Genomic DNA, 26303 nt, shown 5'->3' with positions numbered 1-26303 from the left:
CGTCTGTCTGAGCGTGCAGGTGGAAAAGGGAAGAGATTTTGCAGTAATATTGCCGTGAAAAATCACAGTTGGGTCTTTCAGAGCTGTGCAAGCACAGCATTTGCAGTCTTAACAGGCTGCAGATGTAGCATGGAAAAGAAATATGATTGCTGTAATATATGGCAACCTGTAAATATCAAACATTGCTAATGAGATATTATATCTCAGAGTGGAAGGGACAGAAAATGGGAGGGGTTTATCAGGCTGCAGCTCTTCAGTCACTTCTGAGGAAATGCTGTTTTTCTGGCTTGCTCCTTTGTTTGTGGATCAGAGTGGGAGAGGGCATATAGCTGGCATGCAGTATCCTGCTATTAAGAAAAAAACCAAAACCATAAAGCTGTCTGCAAACATTGGAAGCTCTTAAGACAGTAGAGAGAATGCAGCCAGGGAGGAAGAGCTAAGGAGTTTGATCCTTTGCCTTGTCATGTAGAAGGCCTGAGGTGTGTTGTGGTCTATGGTTTCCCTACTACAGGGCCTTAGATTTGGAGGAACAACATGCTTGGGCTTTACAAAGAGAGGTGGAGACTCCAGATAAAACCCTTTCTGTGTTCATTCTAAAGGGGAAGAGCAAAGGTGGAAGTCTAAGTAGCAGGAGGGAGAAGAAAAATTAATTTTTAAGGCTGAGTGGAAATGAGTTGGTTTTTTCATCATGACAGGGCAGTTGGCAGGGAGAGGCATAAGCTGGAATGGACAGTCATCACATAAGGATGGTGCATAAAGGGGATATTCTTCCTGCCTCTCAGTACAGAACCCAAGTTTGAACAGTACATTTTTAGAGGGATGATAGAGTCTGTTTTATGTGTTTGTATCTGCCAGCAAGTTCTTGCAAATATGCTGCTTTTGGATTCCCCTGTAGAATATAGGGATTCCCTGCTGTGACACCTTGCTTTCCCTAATCTGGTGCTCTGCTTTCATTAGGGCTGGAAGCCGCCACTTGCCACAAGCCACTGCGACTTGTGCTATGAAGGAGTGCCCAACTTCCACTGCATGGGAGAGGAAACTGGTGAAAGAGGAGCTTGTCACCGAGAAGCACTCAGAGAGCAGGGCTTAGATCCTGGTGGATCCCTCTGCCCATCTCTGATGCTGAATCTCACTCCTCACTCCTGCTTTTATGGTTGTAGGTTACCTTGAGAAGGTTCCTTAGGTATTTGGAGGATGTCCATAAAGTCCCAAAATCACAGTGTTGACAGGATCACTTCTCTTGGGCTTGTTCTCCCTGGAGGAGGAGGGTTTTTTTTTCCTTAGCAGTAGTTATGAACACATATTTCTAGGCACTGCGTTGCTGTTGTCTGACCCTGCTGGTCAGTTTGCAGAGGCCTGATACCACTGGACAGGACAGCTTCCTGTGAGGCGACACAGCGGTCGCTGATAGCGTATCATAATCTGGGATTAGAATAAGTGGGTTCAACCTTTTTTGCATCTTGGCGAGAAGCATCCAGCCATGAAGGGCTGCTAAGACGCCCGCAGAAATGTTGCCTGTTCCAAGGAGAGCTACCTCTGACGTAGCATCTATTTTGTGTGTGGGAGAGGTGGGATCTGCTGGCCTGTGAAAGAGTAGGGGTGTAAGCAGGGTTTTTAGGAGCTGTCTGAAATACTAGGGAGTAAACCAGGAAGATTATCTAGGTCTTGGCCTGCTCACTGTGCACTGCCCTTGCCTGCTAATCTCCCCAGCAGTGGTAGCGTGGCTTGTGGAGGTGACGTGCCATCACTTTGTCAGCTACCAGCCCACACTCAGGTGTTGGAAAGCTCAGGGGAAAATGGTGCTTTTGGGGCAGGTTGATGTTTACAGTACAAATAGTGCTGGGGCAGAAAATGAGGGTAGGGCTGTTGCTTTCTGACCTGTGAACTACTTTCTCATTACTGTACATCATCTGTGCACACTGTGGGAGTGACTCGTTGGCCATGGCAAGGATAAATTGAACTTTCTCTCAGTTTCTGTTACCTGAGCTATTGTTTTGTGATAGGCCAAATATTCTCTGGCTACTGATACCATTGGAGAAAAACGGCTGGTGGAGAGATGTCATGTCCTGTCATGCATGTTAACAGCAGGATGAATTCAAGGAAGCCACAAGGCTTTTATCGCAGTGAGGGGAAGGTGGGGGGAAGTGAGGTGGAGCCCTCCCTCTTTCCTTTGCTCCTGATGCGCCTGACATAGTTAGTCTGTGCTTGTTTCAGGCTGCTGCACAGTGCTGAGGTTTGCAACATGCTTTGCCACTACTAGCATGATATGATTTGGGGTTTCAATTAGCAGTAAAGTAATTAGCAGCAGTGGAAGGTACATACATGCTCTCTTTTTTCTGGGGACAACCACGCTTTGCCAGCCTGCAGCTGCTGGAGCAAGCCCCAGGCCTCCATGTTGCAGGCTGGCTCATCTCTAGTCCAGCCCATAAGCACCACCGTAAAGAAGAGTATGGATGTTGTCATTAGACATGAAAAATGCTGAGTGAGATGTGGGGCATTAAACTCTGACGGGCTGAGATACTGCAGTATTTAAACATATGAAAGGTTTTATTTCAAACTCTGAAGCACAGCTAGAAACTTCAAAGCTGTCATTCTCAGTCAGTGAACTTTATTCAGACAGAGAAAGGCTTTAGTGGCCTGGCAAGTTGGCTTCTTCTGGAGTTAAAAGTGGAGGTTACTTAATGTGCTGATGGGAAATGGTCACTAAGTGGAAATAATTGTTTTAATATGGGTGTGTTAACCGTCCTCGAGGTATTTTTATAAATATCCTAGAACAAAAGAGCGTGTTTTTTAAAGCTGAATGTAACCACTGCTCCACCTGGGAACAGTTCTTCCCCAGCAACAACACGTAGCTCTTCTTATAAAGGGAATTTAAACTTAATTCATCTCGGCAAACTATAGGGCACATGGGAACGAGAAAAATGTAATTATCAGAGCTGGTATTAGCTGTGCTTGTGTTGTGAGGTGCAACCTGTGTTTAGACAGGATTTAGAGACGATTTAGAGCTTGTCACTACAGCTGGTTCCAGCTTTATTGCACAAAAAATGGACTTAACTCAAGTTTTAAATCTGTGCTAACTTGTGTTGAGTTCATTGCTGATGGCAGCTGCCACTTTGACAGCTGTGGAAGTCTCTCAAAATCCTGTACGAGTGAGTGCTGCTGTTCCTGGGTCCTGAGTTAGAGCCTGTCGTAACGAGCTTCCAGGCTGCCATTCAGCAGCTCTGATGAAAAGGCAGGCAGGGAGCGTCTGTGCGGTGGGGGGCTGCACCTCGCCTGTCAGGCTGAGCTCGCTTGCTTGCAAAGCCTGTGAAATTTTGTTTCTCATTTCAACTTCGAGTCACTACCAACCTGACCAGTGATGCAGAGATAAAAGGTTCCGTGCCAGTGGGTTGGTACCTGTTGTCTGTAGTATTTATCCCTCTGATGGAGGGGGTGTGGGTGTGTGTGAGGTAAGACACCTGTATATGATTGATTGACTGATTTGTAGGATCATGGGGTCAGCAGCAGCCTGTTCCAGAACCCTGCAAAGCTTCACCTGACTCTTGGGACGCTGGTACTTCTGAACGAGCAAGAGATCCAGAAAGCGTGTGACCTCCTAGAGCGATGCAAAGAGGACTTTGTGGAGTAAGTGATAAAAATGGGATGTCATCACCAAGGATATGAGTGGGGGGAAAAGCAGCAAGCTGTCTTTGACAGGGAGAGCGAAGAGAAAAGCAGCTCAATAGTCTATTTCAACTCTAGAAATTTAGAAAAAGGCTGAAGCGTTTCAAGTGGGAGCAGAAGAAATCACCCAGTGGTCACAAAGAGTCTTACAGCATCTTGCAGCTCAGCTCAAACCCTCAGCATTCCCTGAGAACCTGCTCTACTCATTTCTTTTTCTCGCATGTGTCCCCATTATTTTTTGCGTGAGCAATTTTTGCTGTTGTCCGCTGCCTGCTGCAGAGGGAGGGACAAGCTCTATTACCTTCGCACATTGCCTGCAGTGGGCTCTGGCACGCTGCTTCCCTCCTGCCTCAGAGCAGATGCTGAGGTGTCCTTGACATGCATTTCTTGATGCGGGGAGCTGTGTGCAGGGAAGCCAGCATGAGCCGTGTGAGTAATCAGTCTGAAGCGTTCAGTGCTGCTCCAGGACCGGGGCTTTCTCACTGCCTGTTAACACTTGAGCTGCAGATGTTACGGCTTTAACTGTAAATGTGGTTGAATGACACTGTAATTAGCTTATCTCTGTTCAGCTTAGAAATTGGAGATGGCCTGAGGGATTGGTTTATTTATTTATTTCTGCAAAGCCTTTGCACATGGAGCATAGATCCTTCATATTTATTTATTTATTTATTGCCTTGGTGCGTGGAGAATTAGCCATGCTGTGCCAGCTAATATCTGTGGGAATTAATGCATGGCCAAAATTCATACCTCTGCCTTTAAAATGACAGCACCAGTTGTTCAGCTGTTGAACAGAAATGCAAGTGCGTTTCCAGAGGGAGGCTCTGCCCACAGTATTTGGAAAGTGCCAGCTTCCTCATAAGTGGATTGAACTGAGGCAGAGAAAATCTTTACTCTCTATTTCCTTTAGTGGAGGGGGAATCAACACTTGAATGTAACCTTTAGGTTATTTCCCCTGCCACACCCAAATCAATATACTTTGAAAATTAATTTAGGCTCCCTTCCACCCACATAAACTTTCATTGGCGTTCATTTACTTTTCTAAATGCAGGTAGTGCCATGTGAGGGTAGATGTGCCCTTTTTGACCCTTTTTAGAATATGTGGCCTTTAGCACTCTCGGTGTGATGTGCCTGACAGTACACTCGCGCTGTTTTCCTCCCAGTAAACGTACTGGAAGGGGAAATCGCGCTCTCCTTGTTCCACCTGGGAAGCTTTGCTGAGAATCTCAAAGGCGGTCTCTCGGGTGAGCTGAACAGAAGTGAGCAAGGTTAGAGCAAAGTCACGCTCACATTGTTAACTCGTGTTTATTACTTCTGCCTGCCCAGACACTCCCTGTACTTTTCACGAGACCTCGGCGTTAAATGAGACAACGGCACTTACTCACAGGGAGCTTTTGCTGCGGTGCCCTGCCTCCCTGTGATGTTCTGGTGGTAAAGGCAAGGAGGCGGCATGTTTGGAAGCAGATACGCTTCACAGTGTGTTTGCAGGTGTGGGAGTGCATATTACATCCTGCACGCGTTTTTGGTTTTGCCTTCCTGCAGGAGTAGCTGGAGCTGATTTTAAAACAGCTCTATTTACTTCCAGCATTTGTAAGTGGATGTTGAAGTGTACTTAAAACTGCATTCTGTATCGAGTACTTTTCCCAGCGAAAATCAACGAGCTGGAGACTTTGTGTCACGATCGCTCTCTTCACAGGGAAGGCAGGAGCTTCTTTGGAATGAGAACTTGTACCATTTTACTGCTGATGGGTTTTCTGAGATGTAAATGGAGATCTTCGTGTTGAGATGGCCTGCGAACACTGACAAGTTGACTTAATGTGTGTCTAAAACACTGAACGTATGAGTTTAAATGTTTTTACAGTATTTCTTGAGATGATGAGACAATAGCAGCTGTAGCCTTTTAAGCTTTAGAAATTAGGGAACCTTTTTTGTGTTTGGGTTTTTTCAGTGCAAACAACCTGAAAGATACGGGAAAGAAAAGATCTCCTCAGTGGAGTTCACTGCCCCATATGGTCTGTATAGCATCTAAGTACACAAAGCATAGCATCCACAAAGTTGTGTTTAACTGTAGCAAAAAATGTATTTTATGTCATTCCCTTAGTAAAACCAAATATTTAGTGTGTGCATGAGGAGTACTATGTGTTGCATTTCAAAAGCAGGTGTCTTGTTTCACTTTTTAACATAAGGGATTTCTTGCATTTTAGCCAAATTGCTGGAGGCAAGCCCCTGACCGTGGAGGTGGCAGGAGTGGAGTACATGAACGATGACCCTGCCATGACGGATGTCCTTTACGCCAAAGTCCACATGAAGGATGGCTCTGACAGGTGAGTTCCCCATGCTCCTTTCTTTCATTCCTCCTTGATGTGCTGCAGCAGCAGTAGCAGTGTGCCAGAGAAACCCTGTGCCGTCTGAAGCTATTGGGTACTGCTAGCAGTCCTTGGGTCAGCAGTCAGGAAGATGAAGTCATTCTTGCCTCCTAAACCGGTTAAGGCAGTGATGTGTTTGCTCTTTAAATCAGTCACTGGTGGTGCGGCTGAAAGATGTCATTTGTTTCTGTAGCAGTCTGTCAGATTGAATAATGGTGTCGTGGCTCGTGTGGTGATAAGATGGCCAAGGAGATACTCCTGAGATGACTTAGAAGGCAGGACAACTTGGCCTCTGCTGTCTAGTTCCCAACCTGCAATCCAGATTAATCTAGACAGCCTGGCATATTCTGCAGCACTTAATTACTCTTAAGACCCAGTTACACCAGAAGGTCCTCAGAAAAGCATGATTTGATTACAGAGTCCGTTTTTGTGTCTGTGAGCAGCCCAGAACAGGCACTGGGTGTGAAACGTCTGTCTTCTGAGCTGCTGGTGTGAAATCTCGAAGCCTGATTGGTGTCAGTGCATGTGTTTATGCTGTTCGCCACTGTGGCTGATGGCTTTAGCTCTACAAACAGTGCTGCCTGGGATGTGGCTGTGTCTGGTCAGCCTTCCTCTGTCTCGTTTTTGACAAGTACGTCACCAGTGGCAGCACCGTCTTTTCTCTTAGTGCTTTCTGGAAGACTAGGGAAATGTAAGAGCTGTTGTATTCCATGCTGCCAGTTGTGAGATGGGTGTGGAAGGGGGTAGGGGAGTAGCCAAAAGAGCTTTAGCCTTCTCTCCCTGAGCCTTAGCCTTCTCTTTTTCTGGCAGTGCTGCCATTTTGTGTCTGTTCCCATTGCTAGAGGACAGCAGGAGCTAGCAGAGGAGCATGAAGCAGTGCAGCTGGAGGATGGAGTCTGTAAGCAGGGACTGGCTCAGGGAAGAAAGGACATGTTCTGGCATCTCCTTTCCCTGAGGGCTGAGGAGACAAGGCGGGGGGGGGGGGGGGGGGGGGCCCTGCTTAAAACCGCACTTTGGAGGCTGGGTCGAAGTAAGAGATCGGAAGTGGGATAAGGAAATGGGTGGGAAAATGAAAATGTAAGAATTGCTGGGAGGCAGCAGGAATTGAAATCTTTTCCTCTTCTTGGCTCTTCCACTTTGAAGTCTGTTCTACCCTGAAAGAAGTGAGATTAAAACAAACAGGGCGGGTGGAGAACCAGGACAAGCTAGAGATCAGCCAGAAGGCAGAAGAGAAGGACAGGGAGAAACAAGGCAGAAGCCCTCAGAAAGACGAGACGGAGGCAGACACTGGATGACCCAAATGCCCTTCAGTGGGTTTGTTATGGAAAGCGTCTGAAGTGTCAGCTCTCAGAGCTGAGGTATGGCCCTCTTTTCTCCTGAGTCACCCCGAGCTCTGGATCATCTCTGAGGTGCAGTGCTTGCGAGTCTGCTTGCATCTGAAAATAAGTCTGTGACCTGAGGAGCTGGTAGAAAAATCCTGTAGAGCGTAAGTAGGGCCTAAAGTGGACAGTGATGTCTGCCTGTGTCTGGGAACAGCTTGAATTGTCGGTACTAGTACTGTGGTCTGCTTCAGATACCAGCTGTATCCGTTTTGCTGAGAAGCCACTTAGCCGTAATGCTAGCAGAAAATGCTGATGTGCATTAGGGGTGGCAGAGCTGCTTTTGGCAGGGGAGAGAAATGAGTTCTTCAAATCCACCTTGCCTTGAAACTGAAAATGACCTGTACCTGCCCTCCTAAGAAAGGGCTGATATCTCCTCTGTCCTTCACAGAGATCTGTTAGCTGAGGTTTTGACCAAACCCAGATCTCTTGCTTTGCATGGCACCTGCAGGCTGCCAGACTTCTCTTCTGCAACACCTTTTTTGCTTTTTGCATAGCAGCGTGCTCAGAAAGGGCTAAGTGATTTTAAATTTTTATCCTTGGTCCAGGCTGGTCCTGCCCTCACCTGCAAATTAATTCATCTGGCTGTTTTCCCCTAATATAGTTCCTAAAATGCTAGTGAGCATTCAGAAAACATCTATCTTCGCAGAGGGGAAAGAAGATATTTTTGTGTTGATGGAGAGCAGTGAATGCTTCTTTTGCTTCCTTTGAGGTTCCAGCAGACACAGTGTTGGACAAACAGTGATTATAAAGACGGGACAAATGGTGTTCCCTCCAGAAAACTCTGCTTCGTTTTCTCGTCTGCTAGATGAATCATTGCTGAGCAGCTCCGTGCACCTCATGCCTGCTAAAACATGCTGTGCTTTGCTTAGGAAAATGGGGAAAGCAGGTAGAAAACAGAGTTTCTCAGCTTCAAGGCCAATACTAGAGGAGAGCGGCAGCCACGTGGCTTGCTGTGCTGGATCAGACTGCTGCAGCCCGCATTTAAGAGAGGTGTGTGCCTTCCTGTCTCATGCAAGACGTCTTGCTAGCTCTGTGTAGTTCCTGGCATAGCTGAGGGGTGGAGTTCCTTCCTGGTCTTTGGATGATCTTGATCAGCTTAAGCTATAAAGCAGGAGATTTGATTTACCCTGAGTTAGCTTGCATAACTGCAGACAGAACTGGGGGTTGGCAAGCCCTTCTGCACATATAATGGCTCAGACTGAGAGAGGGATCATGCTCTGATGCCTCCCACATGGAAAATAATTTTCGTTATAATTCATTCTAATTTGTTTTATTTCCTTGATTAACTTTATAACGTAATAAAGCACCATTTTCACTTGAACTATTCTCTGTTAATTTGTTTTAGTATTGTCTGTAATGATATTCATTTAATCTTTGTCGTTGCTAATTCTAAAAATCACTGAAGTAAAGCCAGAAAGTGGTAGAAAACCATGACAATTGGTAGTTTGAGAGTCTTGAAATCGTCACATGGAGGCTGGCAGCCCGTGAGGGCAGTACAAAACCAGCAGTGGGGTAGGAGCTGGCATCTGGAGCGTGGCAGCCCCAGGCTCTGGGGGCCAGCCTCAGAGAGGCCACACTCTGCCTCTCCCACTGCAGCAGAGACACCAAAGTGGTGGCACCTGGTGGAGCAGAGAGCTGTCTCGGACACCTCAAACACGGTGAGAGAAGCCCAAATTCTTCTGCACAGAGTAATACCCTCTTGCCTTGTTTTCAGGGACAGGAAGCTCTCGTTCTAGCACATCCTTGCTGCTTTTGGTAAGGCTAGGGCACTGCAGAAATTTTGTGGGGGCAGCAGCAGCCTTGAAGTTCCTTCAGGTCTTTAGACGTAGGCTACATGAGTGCATTGCTCTGATCAGCTGTCTGGTCCTGCTGCCTATCCTAGGACAAGTCTGCCTGCAGATCCCGGCAGCCACGGCCACTTTCATCACAGATCAAGGGCAGACAAAAAGGTGGCAGTAAGTCCTTTGATTCTGCTTGCTCACTAGCTCCGAAGCTGGAGCGCTCACTAGGATGTGCTGTCTGCGTTTGTGCCCTCAGTCACTACGTTCTGGGCTCTCCCAGAAATTAAGCCCCCTGACTGGGTTGCTTCTTTGGGACAGAGAGGGTCTGAGCTCCAGCCTGGTGCACTGTACAGATCACGGTCCCTGAGCAGAGCAGGTCCTCCAACAGTCAAGGTGCCTAAGTCCCCTGGGGGTCCACAGATTTTAGCATTTGTAAGGAGAGTCACATTGTGTTCCCTGGCAGTAGAAAGATGCATCCTTCAAGTCCCAATAACATCTGTCACTGTGAACAGGCTCTCTGCTATGCTAAATCTGCCCTTCTTCATGGAATATTTTCAGCAGAAGTGATCACCGGGGAAGCTTTGCAAAACAGCCAGAACTTTTTCCATTAGAACTGAATCCTGATGGCTCTGTTCGCTTTCCATCAGAGACTAGCTCCCTTTCCTCATGTGCGTGCAGAGACTTCATTTCACACATGCTGCCCTCCCTGGCTGAAAACCAAAAGCTGACGATGCAGGAGTTTCTCCTTGGTTTGCACGGCTCTGTTCTTTCTCTTTTTGCCTTCCCAGACTGCAGGTGATCGCTGATCAACTGGTGGAGCGGTTTGTGGCCTCCGGCCTGATGCTTAAAGAATGGGATAGGGTGAAACTGCATGCTACAGTCATGAACACTCTCTTCAGGAAAGATCCAAGTGGTGTGTAATCTTCATCCTTACTGATAAATGCATTTAAAGTAGTCCCACTGGTCAGGAAATAGTTTTGTTGGCTTTTATGTTTGCTTTTTTAATTTTGTGATTTTTCTTAATCTCAAGAATGCCTACAAGGCTGTGGGGGGATGTCAGTAGATAAAATGTAGAAGCAAATGAAAAAGCGATCAGCAGAGCTGGAGAAGGCAGGCATTCTTTGAGCACTTTCCGGATCTTTTCTAAGGTTCTTCATCATAGCTTCAAAAACTGTATTGACCAGTAGCACTCATAAGATCTGGGCCAGAGAGGAATGCGTTCAAGTACCATGTGAAGTCTTGGGCTCTCTGTGCCCCAACATTAAATTGAAATTCAGTAACAACTTGATGTGCTTTACTGACCTTTAAACAAGACAAAAACATGATCCTCTTCGGTCAAGTTAAAGATTGCCTGTTGGTTTAGGAACATGATTCCAGTCTCTTTCTCGTTAAATCAGATTCAGACGGCTATGAGGCTGCATATGAGCTATTATTGAGTGTATAGTGTCTGCCGTCTCTGCCAAAAGATTGTCTGCTCTAGCAGTCTGTAGCATTGTTCTTATCACATTACTTTATAAAGCAGCCTCGGATGCATTGCCTTTAGGGAGGGGCAGTATATTACAGCCTTGTTCTCCGTGTGTAAACATGCATATGCTCTGGCACTGGTGTGTTGTTTGCAAGCCTTAAGAGCATTGCACTAAAGATTTTCGTAGCTTTCTCTGGTGCAGTGGCCTCTGTGCAATGCCGATAGGTTGTGTGGAGTATTCTCCAGTTACTGCCTCTCTGAGTCTCTGTGTGGACAGTGATAACAGCAGATGGTTTGTGTTACTATTTTCTGGGCACCCAGCAGCAGACTTTGGGGATGACTGCTACTGAATTCAGGTAAGCGTACTCCAGTGGTAGAAATCCTGAAAAGAAGAGGCTTAGCTCTCAAATTGAGCCCTGAAAACTGGTGAAAATGTGAGCCCAAAGTGCTGATGTGGCTCTCTGTTAGGGGAGGCACATGGGCAGCTGCGTCTGGCATTATGAGTCTATATTCTGAACAACTCCATGAGGCATGTGAGGCATTGAGACACAATGGTGAGAGCATTACACAGATAGCCATAGAAGTCACTTTATATTCCATACAGGATTTGAATAGCATGCTGGATGTGAGAGGGACTTCATAGTTAATGCTGGAGATGAAAAAGAAATATTGAATATATTCATTGAGTGAGGCAGAGGTCCTGTGGAAAGAACAGATCATGTACTTAGGGATTATATAAAAATCCAGACATGCTCTGGGGAAATGGATCTAAGACGTAGGCATTTGGCAGTTGCTATAGGCCTAGGTTGCTATTCTTAAAGTCTGTGTGTGTGGCTGCGTGCCCACCCTGCCGAAGCATACATACCACATATATGTACTTCCCGGAGCAGGCAGCAGAGGTTTGTATAGGTGCCGTCCAGATCGCGTCTGGCATTATGCTTGCATGCTCAGTCTGGTATTTGGTGCCGTTCCAGGCGATGCAAGCGCTCACAGTGCTGACTCTCACCCTGGCAGGATGTGGGATTAAAATCAGCCAGAGAGAAGCAGATGTGTTGCACTGAGCCATCAGCCCTACAGAATCACCCTAGCAGTAGCTGTGTTTTAGGGTCTTTCCTCCAGGTAACGTAGGTGATCCTGATCAAGACACCATTTCCTGCATATTCAGCCTTGTTTTCTTTAAAATCAAAGTGGAAGTGGTTTTTTGCACAAAGAACTGGGCAAAGATGGTTTATTAGCTGGCAGCTGACTTTGGGAGGGAGAGAGTGGGGGGCAAAGTACAACGCACACAGTTCTCCCATCTAAAGCTCATTCTGGTTGTGACTTTTCTCTTTACAGCTGAAGAGCGAAACTATACAATGACTGGTAAATCATCTTTCAAGGAACGGGAGTCGTTTAATGGCCAAAATATCCTCAAGGTCAGTATGAAACAATTAGGGAAATCGAGCCAGCTGTGGATATTGTATAGCCAAAAGAGGTTGAAACACCTCTTCAGGACTGCTTTTGTCTTAGGCTTATGGGATTTCCCGAGGGGGGTAAATCTGTTTAGAAAATAAACAATCCAGATCACTTGTAATTGGGAGCATTACAGGGAGCATTACAGTATTTAACAGAAGCGTTCTTAAAGCTGGTGAGGCTCAGATCAGGAGTATGTAGCACGAATGCTAAGTGGGTGTTCGTGTTGTCGTTTACTTCGCTCGTGTTTTACCCTGGAGACTCAGGCTCGTGTGGATTCTCAGCCCACCAGAAAGGAGTACTTTGTTGCTCTTGTTCTACTCACTCATACATATTTATGAAACTAAAACCGACTGCCATTTCACTTACTCTTTTCTTCTTTTTTTAAAATCTCTGCTATTGATTTGCATGGTTTTGCTCCAGAAAAATAGCAGATAGCAGTAGGGAGTCCCACCAGCCAGGATCTGAGGGCTTTGGCAGCAATCAGAGGGTAGGAAGCAAGATCCCCCAGACCGTGGAGGTGGGTAAGGCTCGAAGGGGAGCATCCTGCAGCCTCCCAGGCTTTGCCAGCCAGGGTTGAGACTGCAGGCAGCTTCTGCTGCTCATCCAGATGGCAGTGTCAGACTGATGCTGTGGTGCTTGGCCCCTGCAAGGGTCCAGAGAGAAAAGACAAGCACACAGAGAAGTAGAAATGGAAAACAACACTGGGTTGTAAGCAAATTTGCAGTCCTCGTTATGTGAAGGGATTTGTTGCAGGCAGCTATGATAAGAGGGAGGTGGGACAATGCTTAAATAATTTGGGAACCGATAGAAGATATTCTGGCAACAAAGAGATATGGGAGAGGATGCAGGCATGGTGGGAGTTGGACAGCCCAGAGGGACTTAGGGCACCAGAGGAGGGAAAGGGTGTGCTTTATTTGTGTTTACAGTTTTGCTATATAATGTATTAGACACTTGATGCACCGGGATGTGAAAGCAGGGAGTGGAACTGATTGATCTCCTCTGTGCAGAGGACAAACAAAGGGACAAAATTAGGTTAAGCTCTCATTGTCCTCAAACGGTCTGTGCAAGCGCAGCGTTATGACTCAGCATCGCCACATGTTGAGTGTTCGGTGTGAGACTGCAGTATTGCAAACTGAAGCAGGAAAGCCACAGACGTGGTCCCTTTCTTAATGTGATCTGCGAGTTTTGGTTAGCTCCCGGTGTCTGGGAGCTAGGCTCCAGAAGGGAATGGTGGTATGTGTTGGGAGCCCTGAGCGCCTGCAGGGACTCAGCTTTCAAGGCGCACGCCCACGCTTCACTTTGCCCTTTGCTCCTTTCTCTTACATCTGTTAAACTTGTCCTCAGACTTTAGAGAAGCATAAAATCAAACCGTCAGTCTTCCTTAATGCTCCTCATCCAAAAACATTGACGATTGGGAAGTCATTAACGATACTCCCTCTACTGGTCACACCGTTTGTGGACCGCACTGCGGGGTCTGAGGATCTGTGGGTCTGGTAGTGTGTGGCACTTAGAAATGCAACTGCCCTACCTCAGATGGCTACTTCTTATTCTTGATGCTGTCTGAAATATGAGCCGATGCATTTTTAAAGCTCCTAATTGATTTTCTACTGATGTAGCCAAAAGAGCTGCTGGCTGTTTGGACTGTTTATAATTACTTCAAAGCATGTCTTGCCGCAAGAAATGTCATCCTTCTCCCCCACCTCCACTACATTTCCTAACCTGCTCGCTTCGTATTTCCCTTTGGTCTCCCACGTGCCTGCAGCAGAACGCCCGTTGGCATTAATTAATTACATGAGTCATAAATAGCTCCAGGCTTCTAACCAGAGGAGCCCAGCCTCAGCCAGCCAGTGATGCATTCTAGCATGACCTTGCAAGGATGCGCCAGTTCCCTCCCAGCCCCCTTTTATATACATTATTTATCTTCTGCTCAGGGAAGCTGCCCTCTCGCAAAGTGGCTTCATTAACTTTTGCAATAGGATCTAAACGACGGGCTGTTAATGAATATGGCTGCAGTTAGGCAGGCTGGCTTGCAGGCGCCATCCCCTTGTAGGGAGAGCGATGTGCCCTGTGTGCGTTTCCAGGTGGTGGGACTCTGCGATAGTTGTGCTGGGCGGCAGTGTTCCCACTTGGAAAGCCGAAAAAGCACGGCTACTGGTAGGAGGGCATCAAGTCAGGAAACTCGGGTTTCGTCATTCTCGTTCCCGTTGTGCAGCTACGACCGGTGCTGTCGGGCCAAAGGCTTTGCCTAGCGGAGGGCAGGACCTGAGCTGTCAGAGCACAGAGCACGATGGAGATGCCTTGGTTATGCTGTTCCAGTCCGAGGTCCCCTGTGGTCAGAGGTGGTGTGTGTGTGCAGATGCGCTGGCAGCACACGTTTGCTGATAGCATGCCTGCGTTACCCCAGGCTCCAGCTGGTATTTTGCTTTCAGCCGAACTAATCAGAATTTTATTTAATAATCCTTTGTTCTACCCGTTCCACAGAGTTAAACATACACTCCTATTTGTGCTAATAAGTGGTTGTGCAGGCCGGTACCTTCCCACACTGCTCAGAAAATAGATCCTGTAGGATGAGTTGCGTTGAGGAGTTTAAATTACTTCTGTCTTGAAGAATATCCATGAAAAAGGCTCCCTGGCCTAGCTGGTACTGAAAGCCCAAGGGAGCGTGTGACCCAACAGCTGAGGGATTTGTGTCTCCCACAAAAGCGCTAGATGCTTTAGCTTTGTGCTTATCTAGTCCCAGGAAGCTGGGGATGCTTTATGCACCACTTCATATGGAGCAATATGTATTTCTTCTAGGGTGGCTAGCTGCTAGCTGATCGCCTCCTTAGAACATCTGAGTCGCGTACCAAAATCTTGCTCCGGTTGGGAGCAAAGTGACTCGTCTCTTTGGAGAGTGGAGGGAGGGAGCAGCAATTCACAGCTGAAAGACAGCGACAGCTCCTTCCCCTTGAGAGCAGGGTCGGGCCAGGCAGGCAGCTGGGCCTCAGAGAGATGCTGGTTTGGCAGCCCCTCTGCCTTGCCTCCTCCTGTGTCCCGGGCAGTGGCTACGTGCCCTGCATCGCAGCTGGCCAAGCAGCACAGCGCTGGCACAGAGGCAGCTGGGGCAGCTGCCTGCATCTCCGGAGACGAGGCTTGGCTGCCTCCGGGCTTTTATTTATTTCGCTTACTGAAAAAACGAAGGCTGTGGTGAATAAATAAAAATGTGAAGAAATGCAAAGGTACCGCCTGACCAAAATTTTCTATTATGCTTTTGAAGAAAAGCAAGGCTTGCAGCAGGAAGAAACCCACCTGGACTCTCACTGGGTTAAAATTGAGTGATTTTTGACCTGAGGTCTGAGGAGCGGCATTTGCCACGTTCAAAAAAGGGAGAAGCAAATTTTGAGCACAGAATAAGATGAATCCCGTCGCTTAGCACAGATCTGTGCATTAACAGCTTACAAGATTAAATATTGAGGGAACAGCTACTGAGGTACAACAGCAGAAAGCTGCACATCTTATGTCTGAGAGCATTAGGGGAGACTTTAAGCTGGGATTCGAGACTGGGAACTGGATCAGTCAAGGCAGTGACATGCTGCTGTGCCCTGGTCCAGCAGCAGGACCAGAGCGGCCAGGCTGCAGGACTGCTTTGGGAGGGCTTCTAGGTCAGACAAGGCATAATTTGATGAGGCTCCTTCTCTTTTGAGGCCTGCATACAGGGTATTAAATTATGGGACTGTATGTGCTTTCACTTGGAGCAGAGGAAAAGTACATTTACTGACTGATGTACCAGGACTACTGGAGAGCCGATCATAGCAAGCAAATCTGGTAGTGTTCTCTGTTATCATTTCTGTCTTGCTGGGTAAGAATAGTGCAGTGGCTGTGGTATGCAGTAGTTCAGTTTAAGACACCTGATGCAGTGCCACAGAGAGCGCTACAGTGAAAAAGAAAAATCTTGTCCTGGATAAGCCCCCTAACCCCTCAAAATACCACAAACTCACCAAGCGCTAAACAAATTAACATCTGCCCCTGTGTAGAGCCACCATTACCAACTGGACTTGCAGATGAGGAGTGCTTCTGGTATTCTGCAGCCATCGGTACTCGGGCCTTTTCTGTGTAACTTTTGTTAGTCAATTTAAGGAGATGGAGTCTTTTCCCGATATATTTTTAAGCTAAGGTGAAATCAAAGGGCCAAAGAACCCGCATTAGGTGAGATCAAGACTGCCCAGTGTTCAGAAAGGGTAAGAACATCTTCTTATCCTCAGTGAGGTGGTATAGGTATATATCTGAAGTAGGACTGGCAACTGGAACAAGTACCTAACAGGAGGTGGCCGCTTGGAAAATTTAGAGTTAAACATACCAAACAAAAATCCACTGGGGTGAGAACAGACAGAGTAAGAGATTGTGGTGCAACATCACTGTATCAGAAATAAGCCAGTGCTTTCCTCGCCTCGGTTTTAGGGAAGAATCAAAAGCAGAAATGAAAGGCTGTAATGCCACTTTGCAGAAGAGAGGATTTTTGCCTTCAGTTCTGATCAAGCCATTATCGAGGGATACTGAAATGATCGAGGGGGCTCAGCAGTGAGCAATTAGAGCAACAGTGGGATGGGAGGATGTGACAGTTGAGCAGATGAGTCTGGAGATCAGCATTGGTATGATCTTGGGGAAAAAAAAGGAGATTAAATTGGGGTTGCCGTGAAAACACTTTCCTACAAATTATATTCTTCAGGGGGAAAAAAAGGCATATTCACGTTATTTGCATTCGGTGAAACAGGAATCTGATGTGGCATTTGGAAAACCAGACTAGACAATAGAGGAAAATATCTTTGCTGGAGCGTTTGGGCCTTGGAGCAGAGTGACGAGGCGGCGTTGGAGGTATTGAGAGAAGGCTGAGATGCCGCACTGAGGGGAACGCAGTGCAAGAAGTGCAGAAGGTTTGTGCTAACTTGCCCGCATGTGACAGAGATCCGTTTGGTGACCTTACCATAAAGGGGAGAAGCCTCTTTTTTTTTTTGCAGAGGTGCTCAGTGCCTCTCTGACTAATTTTAGCAGGAACTGTGAGTGCTGGAAGAGGGAGGATTTGCTGAGAGGGTTATAAAGTTTCTGAATCCTCTTGCCCCTTCCAGGCAGGGCTGCCTGCACCGCCACAGTCCCCTCCAGCCTGGCAGCTCAGCCGTTTTGGAGGTGCTCTGGGTGCCTCTGCCTTTGGAGATCACGCTGTGGGTGCCTGTGCCTCCCATCCAGCAGGCATACTGCCTACTCATTTCCCTGAGATCGCTGTTCTGCCACCAGCCAGCCAAGACAGCATCACTTCTTTGATCTTAAGAGGACAGTTTTTCTCAGTGGAGCTGGCAGGGGTTGAATTACAGAGGCGCATTAATAGAAGACAGGGACCCAGCACATTAAGTGCAAAAAAACCCAACCAACCCAACAACCAACCCGACACATTGATTAGTAAAAGTAGGCAGTTCATCCCAAAGGTGCCGTGACCCTTCTGCTGGATAATTTCCCGGGTCTGCCCGAATTAATCTACTGGCTCCATAGCTGGGCTCCTCCTCTTGGTGGTTTGGTGAGCATAGCGAGTAGGTCACATTGATGGGAGCTCCTTGTCCTAGTATTCCCGGATGCGTCCCAAGCCTCCTGGTATCTCTGCAGCAAAGCTGAAGCCCAGCTCTTAAAAACTGTTGCTGCATTTGCTATAATAGGCAGTGCTAGGAGCCACGGGGATGAGGCTTCTTTGGAGAAATGCAGTGCTTGATTATTAATTTCCTTAAACAAGTTGTACTGTAAATCCCTCACGTTTGAGGCATAACAGGGTCTGGGAAGTTAGCGGAGCCTTTAATGTGCTGGAGGTTTTTTTTATTCTTGTCTGAAAGATGTGCAAAAATCCGGTAACCTCCAAATGTCCCACTTGTATTTGTTTCTTAGTTTGCAGAACGCCTTTCACCATAGCAACTAGGGTTTGATTTCCTCAAGCGCATGAATTTTCATGGATTTGTGGCGGGGGGGAACGGACCCAAAACCCTGAGCTAAAGCGTGGCAGTGGCAGGAGCACCGCTAGATTTGGCTTGTGAAGGAGGGGGACCCTGGAGGGAGAGGATCTCAGCTGAACAAAGGCCTGCACCTGGCCCCAAAATAGTTTTATTTGCAAAAAAACAGGCCTGACAGATTAATTTAGACTATTGCTGAATGTCACCCTCCCCACTGCTGCATCACCCTCTGGCAGCTGAGGTGGCTTTGCTCCAGTTTTATGAAGAGCTGAGGTTTCGCATGGCAGCAGTCAGAGGAGAAGGATCGGCTGCTTCCATGCTCGCAGAGCTCAGCTGGAAACCTTGTACCCTTCCCACCTGCGGAGGTCGGAAGGGTGTTATGGGTGGTGTGAAGCACGCTCCTCTTAGGTCTGCAGATGAAACGCAGCTGGGGAGAGGCAGGAAAATTGCACACATTAGTAGGGGGGAACAGAGCTCCAAATGATCTTGAGAAATCGGGCAGAAACAAATGGACTGCTGTGAACGAAGGCAGGTGCAGAAGGGAGTGGTGGCATCGGTGCGGGATGGAGAACTGCCTCCATACCAGCCCCACGAACTGGGGTTTGGGTTATGGGGGACTGCTCCAGAGCACAAGCCAGCTGAGTCCGTCTGTGGAAATAAAAGAAAGAGGCAAATGTCTGTAAAGTAAACCTTTGACCACACTTAGCACTCAGCCCCTAGCTGAAGTATTTGTCCAGTTTTGGGCACCATGGAGGGGTGCAAAGAGCCCCGAAGGCAACAATAACATAATTGGAGGGCTAGAAAACGTCTATGAGCTGAGTCTGAAAGACATAGCGTTGTTTTGAGGCTAATAAAGGGAAGGAGGAGGACAACAGGTAGGAAAAAAACTTTAAGCCTGTGAAAGCTTTTGCCAGTAGTGGATACTCTGTCCTCCGTGCTCTGATGGTAGGGCAATAAATAATGGGCTTAAATTGCAGTGAGAGATTAGGTGTTAGGAAAATCTTTGTCACGGGAAGGATAGTGAAGCACTTGCTGCTCTAGGGGAGCTGGAAAAATGGGCATCCCAGTTGTTTTGAGGGAGCAGAGACGTTAGTCCAGGATCTGCCACCAATGAGCTCTTCCTGCCTTGGGGAAGGAGAGGATGGTGGAGCCGAAGACCTCTTTTGGTCCTTTCTTCAGCTTGTTGCTTTATTATTACTACGTGAAATATATGCAAAACACCCATGAAGTGGCATTTGTGAACGTACCAAAAGCTTCTTGGCATTTATGTGGCATTTACTTCGGCTCAGCAAAATAAAAATATAAAAAAGAAACCTCCCATCATATACACCTAGGATCTTTCTCCTTGAACTCCATACATGCTTCTTGCTCGTACACTGGTGGTACTTTTCCAGATGGGGATTGTTATACTGTTATTGCTTTCTGAGGGATGGCACCGGTGATTTAATCAGAAGGGCTTTTCCTGTGTCATGGAGGAGATACGCCTGACTTAACATCCCGTGTTGGGCTTGTGCTAACCCAAGATGCTCACTTGTTTGTAATTTCAGGTCTTGGTGGTTCATGGCAAAGCTTATGGATATCAATGACTTGAGAAGTAGCAAGCTGAATGCGAACGATAAAGGAGTTAGTGCTTTGCTTATGATAGAGATCAGCTGTGCTCCCAAAAGATAGGCCGCTGGGACTTTTATGACCAGATTTTCTCTCTCCTGAAGTCTACATGCTTTATTCTTCCTAAGGGGAATGAGGTGAAAGGGCCTCTGCTGCCACCTTTTAAAATTTGCCAGAGGTTGAAAGAAAACGAGAGGGGAAGGGCCGTTCCTCGCATTATCTGGGTGGAAGGACTCGATGCTATATTGGTGATGGAGAGACACTCCAGAGCCAGCTGCGCACTTGGAGAACAAAACAAACAATCGATCTGCGTACGCCCGCCGAGCTTTGTGGCTGATGCTTGGAGGCCTTGGCACAGGCAGCGTGCTCGTGGTGACGGCCCAGATGACAACCACCTTCTCTGTCCTTCCTAGCCCTCTCTTCCACCCTTGCCTTGCGACTCTGCACAACGTCTTAATCCCGTAATGCCTGTGCAGTAATGGAAACCGTTGGATGCCTGGCCAGTGGTCCTTTAAAAAGCCATGAAAAGGAAGCAGCTGCTAATTTAGAGAGGAGGTGGGGAACACCGGGAAGAGCCGCTTCTCTGGATGAGTGCCTGTCTACCTGCTTTTCCTGCACTTCTCATGCATTACTGCTGGCAAGCTTCCAAGCACAATTAAACCTCTGACAGATAATCATTGGCAGAGTGGTGTCCACAGTGAATAATACAGGAATCAAATATTTCTTTTTTGGCACCAAACTGTTTCAGAAAACATATTTTGAAAGTTGAAAATAGAAGAAAAAAAATCTATTAACTGGACAAACTCCCCAGATCTTGATGCATTGCCTGGTTGAGTCTCATCTTCTGGGAGCCACCAGGGGCTTTGGTTTGGAGTTTGTCTGTCATAGTTTGGGGGAGTTTAGGTCGCAAATGGAAAGGGTTTTGGTGCATTTCTCAGGACAAGGAAGAAGGAGCTCTTCGAGCACATACTGCAGCCTGGGAACTGGGACAGCTTCTGCCATTTCGTGCTGTGGAGGTAACAGCCTTCTGTAGACCATTGGGGTGGTCAACAGGGACATGTTGGTAGCATAAATCTGCAAAGGCGAAATGGGCCACAGGCAGGCTGGCCCTTGAGGTCCTTCTTCTACCAACAGCTTTTCATTACTGAACTGTGTTCATGAGTCAGCCTGCCAAGGAGTGACAGAGGTGCTGCTCAGACCTGAGAGGCCCCGACAGGTCTCCATGGGAGGTCGCATGAGTGAGGCACGTTAAGCGGGTAGGTGGGATCCCAAAAGCAGGATAAGAGGCTGTGGTTTGTGCAGCAGAGGAGGTTAATCAGAAAAGATCTGATGGACAGCATTTGCTGGAGTTCCATAGACTCTTCTTAGAGTCCATCAGTGTTTCTGAGTCTTACTTTCACATTTCTAAATCTTTTTAATTTTTAATCCATCCGTGTTTCTTGCCATCAGTAACTTTTCCTCTGTCGGTCCTTTTTGCTTAATGCTGGTATCAGCTCTGTAACACAGCAGTTTGCTGAAGAGTCGGCGCCTTCCCTGCTGTAGCTGGCATGGGTACCGCAGTTGTGCTTTAGCCAGGTGATTTGGAAGAGTGATTGTTCTCTGCTCTTCTGTAGTGTTTTCCATCCCAAGCTACGGATGCATTATACAAGTGTTAATTCAAATGTAATATCCCTTATGAGATGGAAAAATAGCCTGATGTTTATTTGGGCAAGTCACAGCCCGTGGTCTGATTCTGTTTGAGCCCCTCTCATCCCTTTTAGTGTAAGATGATGCTTGAAGGGTTTGGGGTGTTGGGGTCATGCTCTGCTGTGAGTACCGCCGGGAATATCCAGGGTAGAGTGCGGAGAATCTGAAAACAAACAGCTTTCATTGCTCCATGTTGAGGCACCTCTTCAGAAATGCCACTTAATTTTTCTTCCATGCTTGTCAGCGGGTGCCTGGGATTTTGTTTGCTGCTTTCCTTCCCCGAAGGGGATAACAGCACTGTAGCATGCTGATTTCTCATGGAAAGCAACCGCCCGTCCCTCCCGGCTTTCCGAGTTTGTTCCTTCATTCACCGCTGCTCCCAATCAGGACACACAGGGGGTAGTGGCTGCTGCCAGGCGAGCTGGTGACTATTGTCACTGTGTGCAGAGCAGATGAAGCTGTAAAGCCTGTGGCTCCTCTGAAGCTTGAGTTTAATCTCCTGGTTTGAGCTCTCTCCGCACTGCTGTCTGCTACTGATTGCCAGCGTGATCTTGCGTGGCCACAGCGCTGGGTTACCTGTCAAAAGCGATCCTCCTGCCCATGTTCTTCCATGGAGGCAGAGGAGAGTGGCTTTCAGCCTGTTCACTTGCCTTCCTGGAAAAGATCCTTTGGATGAACGCTTTCAACCCGGGCAAAACAGAGGAGAAGGGATTGCTGGTGTCCCGTCCTCAGCGTGGACTGCACAGCAGGAATGATGGTGTGAGCTCATCCGCAGCTGTAGGTTCCCGGAGCTGTGAGCCTCTTCCTCCTTGCATCTCAGAAGTTGCTAATTGCTGTGTTTGTTCCAGATACGGAAAACAGGACCCCCCCCCTCAGCTCCCTGCCGAGGGCAGCCGGGTTTCTTAGGCTGATTGGTCACAGGCTAATGACATTACATGCCTCTGCTCGCCCACAGCGCTGATTCACCGGGGACAGTTTTGTACTGTTAATCTATAATACCCCTACCCTAAGGCACTGCTTTCTGTGGCTGGAGTTCACAACAAAGCGAGCTCCCTGCAGACTAGGGGGTTATGTGTGTGTGTGTGTATGCATTTTATCCTGTGATAATGCTGCTCTTTGGTGGTAGTTTTTAATTGCAAGGCATTACAGTGAATTGTTGTTCCCCCAGCATTTCTGAGCACCAAGGCTCTCAGCAGAGCTGCTTGGACTTTTTATTAATTCAGGATGGGTCCTTTTTGGCTGAACTACGGTAGACGACGTAAGGCTTTAAAAACTGATCAATAATCCTGATGGTAGCAGCAAAATCCAGGCCAGGCAGCATGAGTGCAAGCCAGAGATTACGTGAAGGAAGTTTTAAATACCTCTTACTCCCTTCCCTTGTCTGGACTTATTTTGTCCTCCCGCTGCCCGGTGCCTCTCCAGGCGAATCCATTAATATTTCTCATGCTTGTTGAGCCCATGACAGGTGATTTAAAAGCACCAGTTTGTGTTGGCGTCTCCGCTCTTCATAACCGAAGCTGAAACGCGTTGCTGCTGTCCTTATGTGGATTAGCGCCCTGATTTATTACTGTTGTTTCCAGGTTTGAACACAAAGGTGCTGTCTCATTCTGGGAGGGTTGTCTGTGGGAAGCGAGCCCCCGAGGATGCCTGCTTGACAAATGCCCACGCTCAGGAACACAGCATCATTTAGACACACGTTTTAACTGCTTCATCGAGGAATCGTCCTCCTTTGCATTTGTTTCTACAGTGCTTCGGTAAAACCTACTTTACAGGCTTAGGCAAAAGGGGGAAAAAAATGCGGAAAAGAGGCATCCTGGTTTTGATCTATTGCTCTGCCTTTGATAAGGAAGTTGTTGTGGTTTGGGGGCTGAAGTTTGTACTAGCATTTTTGGCTCAGGTTTGCAAGGAGCAAGCCGTTTGATGTGTGATTCTTTCTCTCCCCAAACAAGTCTTCAGCCTCTGTCTTCCTTTAGAAAATGATTGTCGCACCCCAAGGGAGCCCTGCTTTGTAATTTGTGGGTAATAGAGGGGAACGGACCTTGGAGGAAGAAGGGTTTCCAACGTCTGAATGGAATTGTCTTAAATGAGAGAAATTGGGGTGTTAGAAATGACAGGCATGCTGCTGGCTCTTCCTGGCTCAGAATAAATTACTTTGGGGGAGAAATGGAGAAAAGCTTGCTTTCTGGGAGCTACCGCGGGGCTGCCTGCCTTTCATCGTTACCTGTGCGGTTGTGTCCTTGGACCCAGCCCCCCAGAAGGGAGAGGAAGAAGGAGGAGTGGTGGCACACGTGGCCTTACAGTAGTTTGCAGGCTGATGTGAAATATAGGTTATCCATGGATCAGTATGCTCCCTCTCTTGGGGGCTTATGGCTTTTGGGGAAGGTGGCACAGCTGCAGTCCCCGCCATCCCCTGCAGGTCCTGGGATGCTGCTCCCAGGAGGATGCTGTGCCGCTCTCTAGGCACCCGCTTCTTCCCTCTGGGAGATGCCCTGTCCTTCTAGGCATCCTCGCTGAGTGGTTTCTGAGTCTGTGGCTGTGAAAGATAGGGCACATCTCTGACACGTTTGCTGAGAGGTGCTGGGTCTGGGGTTAAAAGTTAACAATGCTCTTTCCTCATTCGGTTTTAATTTAATTTGGGAAGGCAGCAGGAAGACAGAGGGCACTTAGTCTGTTAAGTGCTATTCCCTTGATGGGAGTTAGTAGCTTGCACGGCATGCGTGGTGTTGACTTCGTAAGCTGACCTTTACCTCCATCAGGTTGATTTTCATTTATAATATTTAAAAAAAAAAAAATCCCAACCCCCAACCTCTTATTTATTCTTTAGGCAGTGAGGATGTAAATCCTTCAGTGTGTTCGGATTTATAGAATTACTGTGCTTTTGCTGAGCCTTGTGTCCCTCTCCAATCAAATGACATGGCTTTCGGTAACCGTGCGCGGGTGATTGCGTTTTTCCTCCCCCCGCCTCCCTCCTAGCTGCTCCTGATCCGTGCTCCCTGCAGCCTTTTTGGGGAAAGGTGGGCCCTTGGCACCCAGGGGAAGGGACAGGAGGGGGACTAGGCAAGTCTTAGGGTTATCGGCATTTGCATATGAAGCGTAACAACCTCCAGGTATCTTCTTTCCTGGCCCAGAATAAAAGAGGGTAAAATGCTTTTATAGGAGGCGTTTCATCAGCTGTGCTACTGGCCTCCTCCAAAACCGGAGCGTTTCCGTGGTGGCTGGGGAGAGGGGGGAGATATAAATATCTTTCTCGGCTCTGCTTGGCTTCTCCCCAAGATAAATAGAAGTGAAAGTCAAAAGGAGAGGCTTGGCCTTCTGCAATCTCTTCCTGAGCCCCCCGGGACCCGAGCGCAGGATGCTTTCATGACGGGAAGCCAGCTCCTGGTGTTTTGGGGGTCTCGGAGGATGATGTTTGAGGGGCCTTCCTCCGCACTGCCGGAGGCAGATCTCGACTGTACAGTGGCTCGGCTGTGATCCCCACGCCTGGCGTCCAGTGGCTTCTGTCGTGGGAAGCCGCAGGGAGCAAAGAAGCATCGGTGAGAAGCCAGCTTGAAACGAGAGCAGAAAAAAATGTCTGTGGTTGTCCTCTAAATCTTGTAGCATGTTTACTCTCAGAAAGTACAGCTACATTACCAAAAATCAATAGTTCTAGCAGCGTTCTCCCTGGGAAACATGCGCACGCTCGGACACACGAGAGGTGGTAGGTCTTAAAAAAAGCCAAGGGAATACAAAGTGCTTTGGTACAAAGGGTTTGCTTCACTTTTAGCAGTGTACAAATGGAGGGTCCTTGACCTGGGCAGTGTCTTCTGGGACTTCCTGATTGTCTTTCTGGTCCGATGTGCCTGAGGCTGTGCGAGGCAAGAGGGGCTGGGGGGGAGAGTTTGTCTCAATAACTCATTTTTGCTTTCAAGTACATGTATTTTGTAAAAAAAAAAAAAACAAAAAAAAAACCAAAACCAAACAAAAAAACAAACCAAAACCAAAAACGGGTTGTGGTGTGCAGAGATAATATAAACAAGTATTTGAAAGACTTTTCCTTTGGCTGTTTTGTGTAAAGGTTTGACTTCCAGGGCTGCTGATGGGACCAGCGCATCCCAGCATTTCATTTGTTTTCTTCATGTTTGCAAAGACTTTATTCTACAGAAATAAAGCATCTCATCCGCCTTCTCTTTTAAAAAAATACTTTACAAATCCTAGTATCTCCTTGCTTACCAATGCACCTACTGCTCCCTCCGTTAGGAATGGAGAGAAATTATTTCCATTTTTCCTGGGTGGAGAATGCTCTTGGAAGGAAAGGAGTGTTGATATGAACAACCATTTTGACAGAGATGGGTGTTAAGGTTTGGGGTGAGTGGGCAAGCTGGCGGCAAGCACTGCAGCAAGCCCTGGAGAGCTGGAAATCATTCTTCCTTCTCAGATCAGCCAAAACAGAAAGAGAAAGGAGACCAACCCCTTTTTACTACCATCACTTATTAATGAGACATTTTATCCTAAGTCCTCTAACATGAACTACGCAGGCTTTTGGGAACATAATTAATCTTTAATTGTATAAATCTTTAATTATATAAAATGGAGTTTATATGGCTGTAGTCATTTCTTGTCTCTCTTTTCCGCCTCTCCCTGTTTGAGACGCTCCCTTAGCACAACTACTTTTCAACAGGGTGCCTCACTTTAGGGCAGCAGCTGCATGGAGCCCCACACACAGAGTGTCCCTTGAAGCCAGGCTGTTGCGGCGGGGCCTCTTGCTGGGACGGGGACCTGCGTGACCCCCGTGGCGGGGCGCCTGGCTCCTGCCGAGTACACACGCGGACGAACGGACAGCAAGTTGTGGCTTTATATGAGTTTGAGCGATTAGCGGCGAACTACTTCAGGCCCTGTGCCAAGTAAGTCCTTGTGCCGGGGTCTTAAGGGACAAGCGTCACCCCAAAGGCAGGATG

At 47.5% G+C, this 26303-nt stretch overlaps 1 protein-coding gene across 6 annotated transcripts in view; it reads left to right on the top strand.

The window, feature by feature from the left end:
- ASCC1 (activating signal cointegrator 1 complex subunit 1) overlaps nt 1-26303 on the top strand; it is a 40662-nt gene that overhangs the window by 9802 nt on the left and 4557 nt on the right. For all 6 annotated transcript variants that reach the window (XM_075025407.1, XM_075025403.1, XM_075025406.1 and 3 more), the window contains 4 exons: nt 3488-3624; nt 5865-5984; nt 9978-10102; nt 11990-12069. In XM_075025407.1, the coding sequence (XP_074881508.1) occupies nt 3488-3624; nt 5865-5984; nt 9978-10102; nt 11990-12069 (462 nt within the window). The remainder of the gene's footprint in view (nt 1-3487; nt 3625-5864; nt 5985-9977; nt 10103-11989; nt 12070-26303) is intronic.

The sequence above is a fragment of the Buteo buteo genome, chromosome 4 (assembly GCF_964188355.1).
Source record: "Buteo buteo chromosome 4, bButBut1.hap1.1, whole genome shotgun sequence".
Classification (NCBI taxonomy): domain Eukaryota; kingdom Metazoa; phylum Chordata; class Aves; order Accipitriformes; family Accipitridae; genus Buteo; species Buteo buteo.
Note: the sequence above shows the minus strand (reverse complement) of the source record. Positions and strands in the feature narration are given on the sequence as shown.